Genomic DNA, 14,414 nt, shown 5'->3' on the forward strand with positions numbered 1-14,414 from the left:
TGTCTCTTAGTACAGCGTCATTATTTTGGAACACACTGTAGCTCAGTGCATGTTCCTGCACCAGAGAGAGTTGTCTGAGGCAGCAGTCTTGTAAGAGAACTTTCCAGTTCCAGACTAACGCGCAGCAGACTGATTCCTCATATTTGAGTGTAAAATGACTCTACAGAAATTGATACTGCAGTATGTGTCCTGGTTTCGGCAGGGATAGAGTTAATTTCCTTCCTAGTAGCTGGTACAGTGCTGTGTTTTGGATTTAGGATGAGAACAAAGTTGATAACGCACCCATGTTTTAGTTGTTGCTAGGTAATGCTTACACTAGTCAAGGACTTTTTAGTTTTCCATGCTCTACTGACTGAGAAGGCTGGAGGTGCACAAGAAGCTGGGAGGGGGCACAGCCAGGACAGCTGACCCCAACTGCCCAAAGGGACATTCCATACCATGTGCCGTCATGCTCAGTACATAGACTGGGGAAAGCTGGCCGGGGGGGCCGCTGCTCGGGGACTGGCTGGGCATCGGTCGGCGGGTGGTGAGCAACTGTACTGTGCATCACTTGCTTTGCGTATTATTATTATTATATTATTATTATTATTATCATTTTATTTCAATTATTAAACTGTTTTTATCTCAACCCACGAGTTTTTCTCACTTGTGCTCTTCCAATTCTCTCCCCCATCCCACCGGGTGGGGGGGAGTGAACGAGCAGCTGTGTGGTGCTCAGTTGCCGACTGAGGTTAAACCACGACAGTATGATATATATACACACGGTTAGTGCAGTACTCACATCTTTCTGCTGGAAACCAAGTGTAAAAGGATAGCCTTTACACAAGCGCTATTTTATAGTAGGAGTGCTGGTAGAATAGTTTCATTCACAAGTATCAAAACTAGCATTTCAAGACGACTCACTGTCCTGATTCAACCTGCTTTTTAGGTTCAACTTACTGGTTTTACTGCTGGTCTGTTCAGTTGCTGACAATTTTGTACATGGAGAGTTTGTTTATATTCTTCTGTTGCTGGCAGTTACTGGTTTTTAGTGAGTGGGCCTGATCAGTCTTGTCTGCTTACATTATTTGTTGATTGTTGCTATTCAGGCACGTATTTCATCAATTAAATCTTGATTGCTTGATTAAAAAAAGGAATAGGAGTGGTCCAGCTTTTTTTTTATATATGAGGGAAATACTACATGTTTTGGAAAAATATTGGCTTTCTCTATGAAAGCAATTGCAACATGAAATTTGGGGGAGGTATATGGCGCACTTATGCTTTTGGTTACTTTAATAGAGAAGTAGATGATTTTCATTTGATTGACTTAGTGGCTTCAAAAACTTGCTCACTGATTTATTATCTGAAAAAATGTGCATGAACACTCGTAGCATGGGTTTCCATCCGAGCTGAAGAGAATTTTTCTTAGTGTGTAGGTGCATGAAGAGTGTGATCTCTTTAGTGGTGGGTGCTGCCTCCTTCTCTGTGGATTCTCATTTGTTGAAGAGAATACTGATTTCTGCAAGCGTGGCAGTGCACACAGAACTGTTGCATGAACAGGCAGTGCTGTACGGCTGTATTTCTGTACTCTCTCGTTGCACATGATTTTTTGTCTCTGAATATTTTAAATTTCTGTTTACTGTAAGGATAGCTTGAGGGGGGTTAGTGTTAAATATAGATTGTTGCATCTTTCTACCTAAAATTGAGGGTCTCACAGGTTATTCCACTGAGGAAGATAATGTGGTGATAATGTCAGATACCTGCAATACAGTTACGTTTATTTACAAAAATATATAAAACTATATTGCCGTAAGTACAGAAGGGATTCACAAGTCTTCATCTGGTGCTTGTTCTGGTTGTGCTGGTCTTTCACAGCATGACTCGCCTAAAGAGCCTTCACATTCCTCAGTGGACCTTGGCCACATTCCTCCGCACCTTGGCCCGAAGCAGCCAAATGTATATCCATGTTTTAAGTTTGATGCCGTATTTCAGCTGCCTGCTCCAATGGAGTTACCTGACTTTTCACAACAATACATTGAGGCTGTGTCTAGCAACATCAAGTTGGTTTCGCCTGTCTTCGGCAATGAGGAGAACTAGAACGTATTGCATTAAGACCCGGTCATAATGCAATGCTAAGAGCATCCTGTAAACGTTTTCCTGGGATGTCAGCAATACCAGCACACTGGCACTAGGGACCACATCCCACATAAAAAGGCTTTGGTTGACAATTCAGCTGAAGTGCAATGTCAACAACTCTGTCAGGCTGCACAGAGGCATTTTGCCCGACACAGTGACAATACCGACTGTGTACACACCATATGACTGTGTACGAGACTGGCTGTGGCCTTCTGATAGCCCCCTCCCATGCGAGCAAAACGGGTATAGACCTCCCTCCCCGCCCAAACATGAGGGTTTTCCCAAATCTTCCCGAGTGCGCTGGCTGTTACTGCCAACCCCGGGCTTTTGCTTTGGGGTAATACGCCTCCAGATTTGACCCCGTATTTCCCGTATTTGTAATTTTCTACAGCTAATTTACTTAATACTGAAGTCTGACCGGTGGGCACCGAGTGTCGCTCCCGTTTCGTTCACGCCCCCTGGCTGGATAAGCCCCCTGGCTCCCAGGCCACCATTTCCCAGGGGGAATAAAGACACCCGCGGTAATAACGCGCACGTTTCGGGTCCTTGCTGGCAGGCTCCGGGGGAGGGACAGGCACGGGCCCCGGGGGCGCCGGGACCCTGCCGCAGCGGCGCCGCCCGCTGCCGCCGCGGCTGCAGCACTGCCGGGGCCGGCGCTCGCCCGGGAGCGGAGCGGAGAGGAGGGGCCCCGCCGCCGCCGCCGCCGCCGCAGCGGCTCCCTCCCCGCGGCGGCCGGGGGGCGGGACGCCGCGGCAGCACCAGCGCCGCTGTCAGCGCCCGAGGGGCTGGGGGGACCCTGCCGGCCGCGGGCAGCTGCGGGGGGCTGCCGGCGCGGAGCAGAGCGGAGCGGAACGGGGCCGCCCGCTGCGGAGAGCCGCACCGCGGCAGGCGCGGAGCCGCGCCGCAGCAGCGCCGCGCCCGCGGCGCCGGATCCCCCGTCGCGGTGAGTGAGGCGGGCGGGCAGCCCCGGTCCGGCGGCGCTGCGGGGGCCCGTGGCCCTGCGCCCCGGCGGGGCGGCGGCGGCCGCAGCTGCGCGGGGTAACGCGGCCGCGGGTGCCCAGGTCTGCGCCGGGGGCAGGGGGAAATGAGTCGATTTAACAGGTTGCGACGGGCGTCTGGTGCGCGGCTTTGTCGGCACCCTCATTTTTGGCGTTGAGGTAGTCAAGAGCAGGCTGTTTATTAGCGATTTAGCACTGCTGCTGTCTCAAATACTGGCTTCTCATGCTCTAAAACGCTTCCTAGGAAGCTGCGTCCTCAGTTGGGTGTCTAATAACTCTCGGGTATCCGGCAGCTGCCAAAATGTCAGGACGTATAGCTGTTTATCTCCAGCCCCATTCGGGCTTTAAGATGGTGCGTACACATAAGGAAATACCAAAACTTTTCTTCCCGTTAACAGGAAGAAAGGAGAACATAAAATAGCTTTGGGCATCCTTATGGCTCTAAAGGCAGTTTAATCTCCCCGAAGTGGTATTTTCTTAGGCTGTTGGGCCAGTGACCCTTGCTTTAAATCACTTTATTCATAAAGTTTTCAAGGGGCTGACACTTCCTTGTGCCAACGTTTTAACTCTAATGTGGGTTTTTTTCTTTTTCATATGTAATCTATGCATAATGGGACATTTTTCATTTTTATTATTTGCTGAATGCATTGCCTGAATCTGCTGAGAGGTTCTTTTATCCTTTTGATTTAATGGGTACAGGATTCCTTGTAATTTTACAAATATAAATCAGATTATGGAGTTAAATAATTTTGAAGGGACGACCTAAAGGGAGACATTGTAGTTCAAGCCGTTTGTAAGTTTGCAAAGTGATACTTAGTCAGAAGTCCAAGCAGGGATGAGTAATTGATTGGGTTTTTTAGGTCTTTTGCTGCGATTTGGGTTTGGGCTTTTTTTTTTTCCTGCAGGGCATATGACATTTGCAAAAATCTGTGCTCTTCAGTTAAGTACACTGTATCCTTCAAGGATCGTGCTGTAACAAACAAGCAATATTATTAGATACTCTTTTTTTTTTCCTTTTCTTCCTACACTCTGTCTTCCTTGAATAATTGCCGTGTTCCACAACACAAAGGCCTTGTATCTTTGTGCATAGAAAGTGGTTCAACAGGATGAAACAACTAATTCGTTGCGAATAAAAGAAAAAGAAATAAAATGGCAAACGACTGAAACGTTAACCATGCTCAGTTGCATTTTTTCATAGCAGTACTTCATAAGTAGGCAAGTTTCAAAATACAGTTTTTGTATTCGTACAAAACAGTCTGTGCTCAGGGCACTCTTATTTTCCGGTTTTGAAAATATGCTTAATTATAGGTGTACTCCCTGAAGTCAATGAAAAGATTCCTACAGACTTGCCTGACCTGCAAGGATTAATTCTAGCAACTTTTCCATCATGTCATTCCTTCATATAAACACAAGTTTCTGATGTTGCTGGGGTATACTCTTGTAAGCTTCCAGGAGATGAGGCAGTAGAAGACCTCACTGGACTTACGGGCTTGTTCCATAAGGAACAACAAGCTTGTTCCTATAAGGAGACAGATTCAGTTTAAGCTTAGCATGAACATTTGTGAAATTGGTGTTGTATTTTTTGGAATGTGGCTGGAAAGGCACTCTGCGTTTCATGTAGCCTGTCATGTTCTCACATGCTGTATTTTCATGCGCCGTTATGGAGCTGTAATTTTGAAGAGCTAGTATAGAAATGTTTGAGACTAAAAATCCTGTGCTATAATGTATATGTTTGGTTGTTGTTTTTACATTGGAATGGGCAGAAATTTCAGTTTTTCTCTGCCTGGATCTAACAGTATCTTTTGATTGAAACTTTCATTGCTAGTCAAGTCTGAAGTGTTAAAAATTACTGAGGACAAGGTTACAGTGATTTGATTTTTGTAATGTGCAGATATCTCCTAAGCTCTGAGAATTCTGGGTATGTATAACATTGTGCATTTGTGTCTTTACATACAGGCAAAGAACAGTTCTGCAGTATCTGAGGATGGATAAAGACTTCCGCTACTACTTCCAGCACCCGTGGTCTCGCTTAGTTGTGGCTTACTTAGTGATCTTCTTTAACTTCTTAATATTTGCTGAGGACCCAGTATCTCACAGTCAGACAGAAGCCAATGTTATTGTTGTTGGTAATTGTTTCTCCTTTGTAACAAATAAATACCCTGAAGGAGGAGGCTGGAGATTTTTGAAGGTGTTTCTGTGGCTGCTTGCCATTCTCACAGGACTGATAGCTGGGAAATTTCTCTTCCATCAGCGCCTGTTTGGTAAGTTACATGATGCACCTACTGACTTCCTCATAATGGCTTTCTGACTTCTCCTTTCAGCTTTCTACTCATTGCAATTTTGTAAGCTTTGCTATTAATCGCTTCAGCTGTTTAGAGCTGTATAGAACTCAGTACATCAAAGCTTACATCATCGTGGAAATTAATGCCATGTCTACTTACGTGAGCATAATTCACAATGATTTCAGTCAAAGAAGGCTAAGAATAGTGAAAGCTGACATGTTTTAAATACTTGAGAGGTCAGTGATTTTCAATACTATAAAAATACTCCTTTGCATCTTCAGACCGATTTTTAAATCTTATTATATCATTTTCTCAGCAGTTTGCAGAAAAGGTATTGCTCCTCGGGGCAGCGACACTACATGTCTTGTCAAAAGTCACATAAGTGGAAGCAGAGGCTGTTGTTAGTATTAGCAGAGCTGTGCTGAAGAGCTCCCATGTGAAAACAGGAATTCTAGAGAAGCAGGACCTGCCTGTCTCTTAGTATAAGTGCGAGTCAGTGAGATGGAAAGGTAGGAAATGGAAAAAAAACATGACAGTAAATGCTTTTGTGCACAAGATGTGACTAAACTGGGGAACTTACTGCACATGGACTGACTGAAAGGAATGGAATGACCCTGGATTAAATTCTGAGACTGAGAACTTACATGTAAATATATAGAGATACAAAAATATCTCTCATTGTCTTAACCGAGTCATGTAGTAAATGTAGAAGATGTTGCATCTGAGGGCTTAAGGCTGTCTCTAAGCTTTAGAGATAAGTAGAAATCATGGAAAAGATTACTTCACTCCTGCCAGCTGCACCGTTCTTTGAAACATCTGATTCTAGGTGTGTCATTGCTGGTCCAGATGGACTAGTCCTATATTCTTATGCTGGTAGGACTGCAGGATGGATGGTTACTGGAACACCTCGAAGCACATGAGCGATAGGCCATTTCCTTAGTCTGTCTCCTTCTATTAAGATAGAAAGAGAGCCACTATTGTTTCCATAAATCAAATGTAAAGCTGTTATGTCAAGGAATGAACAAGCAAAGCCACATTAAGAGACTTCTTTTAATACAGACTTCTCTTGAAGCACTCATTCTGAAAAATAGTTGAGCGTCTTGATGGCTATTTGGTGGCCATTTTACCTTAATTCCTGTGCTTTGGAGCAAGCACTGTCACAATAATGTTTTCCATTCTGGCTTCCACAATTGAGGAATGATTTTTTTAAATTGGAGAAGATTAGGGAAAAGTAATGAAACTGATGATATAATTGGAATATGAGCCCTACAGTGAGAGGATTGAGAGGATAAAGGAAAGATTAGAGGGTGACTTGCTCAAATTTGACTTGAAGGACAGAACCTTCAGTCCAGCAAATGTATTGCAAGGTCCAGTGCTTGGAAATGGCAAATAGCCAGCACTTTTTTTTTTAACTGAAAGGCTAGACAATCAGTGGAACAAGTTGTCGTAGGATGCGGCTTCATCAAGACGTGAATTTTTCTTTTTGTTCTAGTATGACTACAGAGTAATTCTCTGCCTTCTATCTAGGTAGGTTATTATGATAATTCCTTCTGGATTTGTAAGTGTATACTAGAGATAGGACATAGCTTAACTTAAATTTCAAAGTGGCTTGAATCAGCATTGCTGCCAAAAGGAGAAGGTCTGCCCAGCCTTCAGCATCTGCTGCTCTGTGCTTTTGTGCAGTTGCTCAGTGAAACAGGATAGGGAACTTACCCACGTTAGCAGTACCCCTCTTTTATTTCTGTGAGGATCATGTCTCTGATCATACCGATGTTTGTGACAGCACAAAGAAGGGAACAGCACTGGGAGGAAACTAACAGGCAACAGATTCCTACCCCTGATGGCAGTGCTGGCTTATGGATGTTTACAGTTATGGTCTGGGTGAGCAGTATGGATGTAGATACAATCTGATCTGAGGCTAGTTGCTGCATGTTGATTTTCATGGCAATTTGAGGCAGTGTAGATCTGCCGCAGCCCCACCCTCCTAACCCCAGCCACATCGTTTTGGTGCCTTCTTTGAGCCAGCGCTGCTGTTAATGTGATGGAGCAGCGAGCCAGCTCAGGCAGCTGATCCCATGGAAAACCAGTTGCTTCTGCTGTTGTCTACAGCAGCTCCTTGAACTGATGCGATCGCTTGGGTGCCAATGCTGATGCAATGGCCAAGGACTGTGCAGCCAAGATAGCCGGCGGCCACGGCAGCCCAACCTCGTGTTGGCTCGTGTGCAGTGGGACTGCACCCACGCAGTGTGTCGGTGGCAATATGCTGTTGCTTGTGATACGCTGCGAGCAGATGGCAGTCTGTGTGACTGTATTGCTGATTGATGTGGCCATGCTAGCTGTAAACTAGCTAGTGTGGATAGCGATCGCATTGATGAGATGATGATGTGGGTTTACAGCTTGAGCGTATCTCTGGGTCTCCAGATTTGTACAGCCCATGCTGAAATCTTTACTGCCAGTTATTTGCCACTATTTTAATGTTTTCACTGCCTAGAAATCCCTCATTTTATTGAAATCCTCATTGAGTATGCCCTCTGGATCTTCTGGCATCAAGCACTTTTATGAGTTCGCCCCTTGATTGTTCTTAATTTCCCTAGTCTATCTTTCTAAGTAGCTGCTGATTCTGTCCTTTATTTAATCCTTTTTTTTTTCATGCATAATTGTTTGGAGCCATTCTATTTTTTAATCCTCATTCATTTATTTATATTTCTCTGCTAAATTCTGTTCGTAGAGGAGATTGTGACTGGTTGTTTCTTGTGGCCTGTGTATAACTTCCTGCAGTCAGGAAACCGAATAGCATCAGTCAGTCTTCCCTGTCAGATCTTGGCTCACAGTGTATGCTGCAAATTGAAATTGAGAAGGATTAGTCTGCACATTTCACTTCAGATGAAGAGTGGAAAGGATTTTCTTTCTTTATGCCCTTCCTGGTCTTTTGTCCCTTGTCTTCTTTATTTCTTGCTGCTGAGTTTGCATATGAACTAGAAAAATAGTGTAGCTAGAATTATGTTGTAATATAGTTTACCATCTGTGACAGACACTGTCTGATAGCCATGACTGTCATGAACTATAAAAATAATAGAATTAAGTTCAAGCATGTTATGTTTCTAGAATTGGAAGGAGAAGTGCTGGAACCATCGTTTAGGCTTCATCTCTCTGAGTTTTTAGAGAGATAAGGGAGTAGGTAAACTATAATGTTGAGGAGTAGAGATCTCAACTAGAGAACATGGTGGGATGTTTTCTGTTGATAATATTCATTACAACCTTTGAACAGTAACCTCTTCAAGACACTGCTCATGACTTAAAACAAGATTAGAAAACAATTATGTTTCTTGCTCTTCAGTCAAGAAATAACTTACTTCATTTGATAAACATCTCCCGTGATAAATATTTCCAAGGAAAACAGCCTTTATCTAGTACATTCTTTATATCTTTATGGCATGTGGTCAGAACAAATAGAATTTTAAAATTGCCTTTTGGCTGTTGTCCACTATATTCTTTTGATTCATCACTAAGCATATATTCTATTTGGTTAGTATTTGTGTTCTGCCATGCTTTTTATTTTGCAATGGAAAATGAAAGGTCATAGATGAATATTGGAAGTTTGGGGAAATAAAAAATAAAGATATATACCCCTGTTATTTTTTTGTTCTGCATGAGAGAGTGACTTGAGGTGGGGAAAAGTGGTATCTTCTTTGCATTTGCTTAGAGATTTCTTGATTTATTTTCTGCTTTATTAAAAGCAGAAAGAGCTTACAAACTGACCCCATTTGATGACACTATGCATTCAGAAAATGCATTCAAATCTTAAATCCCGACTTAAAAGAAATTCCTGAATAAGCTCTTGCACATTTTTATAAGGCTCTGGGGCACTGTCTGGAAAATAACACAGTATTCAGTGTGTAGAAAGTGTATGTTTTAATCGGCACCTTCTCAGCGAATGCAGTTCTGGACTCCAACCTCAGGCCCAAATTCTGAGTTCAGTGGGGGGTTTTTTGGCCCCAAGTTCAGGCTGTGCATTTTGCATCGATGTATATAAATATGATCTATCATGTAAATTTAAAATCATCTTTCATTTGAATAGACTTTTAGCAGTATGAATAAGTGGGCAGTGTACTTGGAAAAAGAATACCTTAATTTTCTCAGTCTAGCATCTTTCCTTTGACTGTTTTCCATGTGTAATAATCCTTAGCTTATGCTGCATATTAGATACATCAGTTTTTAAAAACATACTTCCTACAAAACATGCATGTGTCTACTTGCCCATTTTTCTGGTTCTAAGTTATTATAAAGATGTATTAAAATCTTATTGGAAGCCTGTTATTACAGAGACTGGATTTTATTCAATTACCAATGAGTGTGCCTGGATTTATATTTGTAAGTTCCTTTCTAAATGATGTGGATGGAAACTAAATACTTAATATGTTATAACAAATCATGGAAAACAAGATACATAGAACTAAAGCCATATTTCTTAAAATAGGACAATCATAATACTGCAAGCAAACCAGAGCAGTTGAATAAATGTTAAATTTAATGGGCTGCTCTCTTACAAATGTTCACAGTATGCTGTTTGTTTGGAATTAAATGGTAATCTGAGCTTCAAAGACACTGGAATGAATAAATAAAGCAGTCATTATAGGAATTGCACTGAGCTGTGGGTACACACTAATGTTGCAAATTTTTTAATGGACAGTAGTGCCATGCTGGGAGCAATTTCATGATAGACAGTTTCAAACAAAACACCCACTGAGGACCTGTTGTCTGAAAGCGTTACTCTTTTTGTCAAACATCTCTGGAAGGCTCTAAAAGATATTGCAAACCTATTATAAACAGACTCTTCAGTGTCTCCTTTTATGCCGAAAGTTAAAGTGTGTATCAACTGAAGGAATGAATGTATGCAAATTGCAAGAGGAAATTAGGCAGAATGGGATTTAGTCAGGGTGATAGTGCACTACATAAGAAAAGTGACTCTGTTAGGCGGCTAACGGACATAGGATAAATTCGTTCAATAGTACGTGTATGGTTAAGTGGTATCCTGATATATTAGGGGTCATGTTAGTATAAAATCTGGGCTGTGGTATTGCTGCTAGTATTGCTGTAGCATATCACTTGCATAGCGGTGCTTGTGCAATAGCTGTTTTGCAAAAAAAAAAAAAAAAAGATGTGATAAGATTTTTGCATGGTGGTTTTTCAGCCAGATTGTTTCCCGTTCTTGTTTGATAGTAGTTACACGAACAGTTGTGCCACCATCTGTAGGAGCAAGTGATGGGCGTATGGCAATACTTGCATCAAATTCTAACCTGATTGATAGAGCATATTCTCTTCTGTTGTCAGCTCTGTATCTTACATTACAATAAGATCTGTCACTTAATACCCAGCAACTTTGTTCCAGCTTTTTCTTTTCCATTGATGGCTTCAGCCTAATAGAAAGCAACTAATGTGATAGCTGGTAAAAAACCACTGTCTTCCAGAGCCTGTTCAGTTCCTTAACAGTTCCTTAACTTCAATAGTTAAGGAACAGTTTAGTTCCTTAACTTCAATAACAATGATCAAGTTAATGCTGTTGAAGGCATTCAAGGTCTACTGTGATTGCTTCACAGTCAATTCACCTCTTTTGTTTCCAGTAAAATGTTGAACCAATACAATGAGATTATTTTGGTCCTACAAAATGTGTGCCAAGGGGCCAGTCTAACAGTTTGCTAATAATAACGCACAAATGACTGTGAGCAAGCATTTTTGAGAGCCAGAATCCTCAACAGGAAAAACATAAAAAGGGAGAAGCTCGCAGCCAGCCACCGAATGAGTGCAGGCTCATCAGTTTCCAGCTCTGGCGTGTTGCCAGTAATTAAGATGTCAGTTTAAAATAAACTTTACATCATTCATGAGAGAGACCACAAGTGACCTTTGAAATATAAATAAAAAGCATGCAAGTGACCTCCTAATTTCTTCTTTTACTCTTGTATTTTTAGAAGAGCCATAACATCTTATTGCTTCCTCTCTTCAGGCTCAGTGAGAAGACTGCCGTCGTCTGCTCTTGGCGTTAGTTGCGGAATCAGTCTGACAGATACATATTACCTCTGGGTAGTAAATTACAGAGTTTGATTGGAGAGGTACAGGCAGTAGCTACAGAAAGATTATTTTCTCTTCAGTGAAAGCTTTGATTGTACTGGAGGCTCATCTCCTGTTCCCCAAGCAGCAGCAAGAGACTGCGAGAAGAGCTACATGTGTCAGATTACCCGTAATGGGAAGGCTCCAGAGAATATTTAGCATCCAGTGACTGAAAACTAAAAATAAGTTCATTGCTACTTAATATTGATGTGTCAGCTCTGTGTTTTGATCTTTTTGACGTGACTTTCAGATTTTTATTTCCATTTGAGACTGGGGGTGCGTTTGGAACGATGCCTGCCATTTACAGGAATAATATGTCTCCGTTCCCCAATTTCCAGAAATAGAAGTGAGTTTATTCCTAGCAGGAGCAGCCTGATGGGCACAGTACAGGTGCAACCTAGTGCAGGGGCAAATTTCTTCCATCCTTATTCCATACAGCAAGGAGATGGAGAGGGTGTTAGTGTGGAACGTCGCCTCGCTGTGTGCCCGATGGAGAGCCCCAAGGAGAACATGATGTCTATGGTCATGCTGTGCCCTTTCAAAGATCCCCTTGGGCTGTCAGAGTGGCGTGAAGGTCCTTCCCGTACCAGGCAACATTTCTCTTTGTGTGATCCTGCTGGGACTCCAAATCAGACAGTGTGACTGCTATACGAAGTTACATATTTCCTTTTTTTAAAAAAAAAATCCAAAAGGAAAAAAACCCAACATTGTGGGCTTTAAAAATCTTTGAATACATTCTCAGGATTTAAGAACTATTTAGCAAATAGTAAATGTGGTTTCTACATTTCTTAAAGATATTTTGCATATGGCAAAATTAAAAAATTTGTAAATGTTCTGACTAGCCAGAATGACTTTTGAGGAGGAGGGATCAGTAATTGTTCCCTACGAGACAGGTAGGGCAGTAACACAGTATTTCTAAATGTGATTCCTGAGACAGATGAGGCACATAACCTTGTTTCAGATGCTGGCAAACAGTTTTCTGCTTTCTTTTTTCTCTTTTTTCATCAGAAGGGGCAGTACGCGGTTCCCCACTGAGTAGCCCCTGCCAGGGGATGGCAGGAACAGCAGAGACTTTCCTGCTTTGAGGATTCACACTCTACCTGGTGCCTCCAGGTGGGAAAGGAGTCTCCCAGGGGCAGACTGGGCATCTGGGTAGAGGTAGCAGCAGAGCCTCAGGGCAAGGTGAACTGAGGCCAGAACAGAACGTGTTGAGTAACTCATTGTAAGAAGCAGTGATCTTGTGAAGCTTTTACAAACAAAGGACTTTTCATCCAAATTTTCTCAAAGCTTGGTTCAGATAAAGCATTATAATTTCCTTTGTTTTCTAAGTAAGGTGAGATGTTCTTACCCGTCTACCATGTTTCACTCCAGAGACAGCTGCATTTTAGTCCTAAGCAGAGTCAATTCCACCATATATTACATAACTACCTTTTAGGAATGCTTTGACATTTAATCCACAAATAGCCCTCACTTGTTATTGCCCAATCACCAGCATGTTATGGTTCCTTGGTGCCATTAGGAAGGCCTCATTAGAACTGACTTCCACGTTGCGTAGTTATGCAGCCGCCCAATCTCTGCAGCACAGCGTAAGAGCAGATGACTACATAGGTGTTTGGAAGCAAGACTCTCTTGAAATTTTCAAGTAAAAATGCTGATGGTAATGTAATGATGGTTACGATGGTATTTTAATGATGACAATGGTAATAAGAAATGTTTGAATGTTTTCCTGTTTGATATAAATGTCCAAAAACATTTAAAATGTTTAAAGTGATGTTCTCCCTTAAGCTCAGCAAAGCAGGAATTTAAGATTTCTGAGATTACATAACCAAAGATGCAGAAAAATAATTTATTAAGACACGAGTTAAAAAGTGCAGGCAACAATCATGTTTTCTTGTTTTCCACATTGCCTTATCTGCCAGTTTCACTTCAAACATAGTAACTTCTGCCTTTTCCTTTGTCTTATGCATCTATCACTTAATTACCTGGAATGATAAAAATTTGTATCTTTTGCATATTCAAATTGACCATTGAATAAGTTATGGCAAAGTAGCTGATTTAGGTGTGATTATCACCTATTTATTTTCATGATTTGTAAGACTTTAGAACATTACAAGCTTTGCGGGTTAAACCAGTGATGCTTCTGGCTCAGTGTCTGACAGTAGCCCACTGTGGGTGCTAAGATAAAGTATAGGAATAGGAAAGACTGTACTGATAACTCCCAGAATAGTTTCTCAGCCTCCAACAGTTTGTTCAGAATTCAAACAAAAATATGTCTATTTTTAGATGCCTTTGACAGTCATTCTGAAGACAAATAATAAAGGTAGTAGTTAGCAGTAGTCTTAGTCTTTGTTCCTGCCTACCTGTTACTAAGAAGCAAGTCCTTCTCAAATTTTCACAGGTACTCATAAACCCCCAAATTTACTGAGTCCTTCATCCTCCTACTCCTGTTAAAGTACTGGGAGACTTGTTGGTTTTGGCCATTTGTCTGAAGTCCGGAGAAACGGAAAATGTAAAAACAAACTGTCAGTTGAAAAGAGGCAGAATCTTCTGTTGAGGTCGTCCTGTCTTTTAAATTGCCTTGAATTCATCTTTCATTTGCCACACTGGGGTGTGGTCTTTTAAAGTGGACAGCTGCTTAGGGCTTTGTAGGCTCACTTATGCGCATGCTAAATAATGTTTTCTATTTCTGGGACACTGATGCAATATGCGTCTACTAAGAAGGACAGTTTCATTTAATACTAAAGCAAAGAAGAAACTAAATCTGTACAAGATTCAAAGTCAAACATACTAAACAAATAATGAAAATGAGATATTATGGCAGAGAGGGCATAAAGAGATAAGGCAGGATGGAGGAAAATGTTCCTAGAGAGTCACAGCAGCATCAATATTTAATTGTAGTTTACTTGAGAGAAAG

The 14,414-nt window shown here is 41.8% G+C and overlaps 1 protein-coding gene across 2 annotated transcripts in view; it reads left to right on the plus strand.

The window, feature by feature from the left end:
• The first annotated feature begins 3,024 nt into the window (after window positions 1-3,024).
• TMEM117 (transmembrane protein 117) overlaps window positions 3,025-14,414 on the plus strand; it is a 230,294-nt gene continuing 218,904 nt past the window's right edge. The window contains exons 1-2 of one of the 2 annotated variants that reach the window (XM_076331658.1): window positions 3,025-3,058; window positions 5,070-5,374. In XM_076331658.1, coding sequence (XP_076187773.1) covers window positions 5,098-5,374 — 277 coding nt within the window. In that variant the 5' untranslated portion in view covers window positions 3,025-3,058; window positions 5,070-5,097. Of the gene's footprint in view, window positions 3,059-3,454; window positions 3,466-5,069; window positions 5,375-14,414 lie in introns of those variants that run through there. The other variant, XM_076331685.1, reaches the window with a different exon arrangement.

This window comes from Aptenodytes patagonicus, chromosome 1 (genome assembly GCF_965638725.1).
Source record: "Aptenodytes patagonicus chromosome 1, bAptPat1.pri.cur, whole genome shotgun sequence".
In the NCBI taxonomy this organism is placed as follows: domain Eukaryota; kingdom Metazoa; phylum Chordata; class Aves; order Sphenisciformes; family Spheniscidae; genus Aptenodytes; species Aptenodytes patagonicus.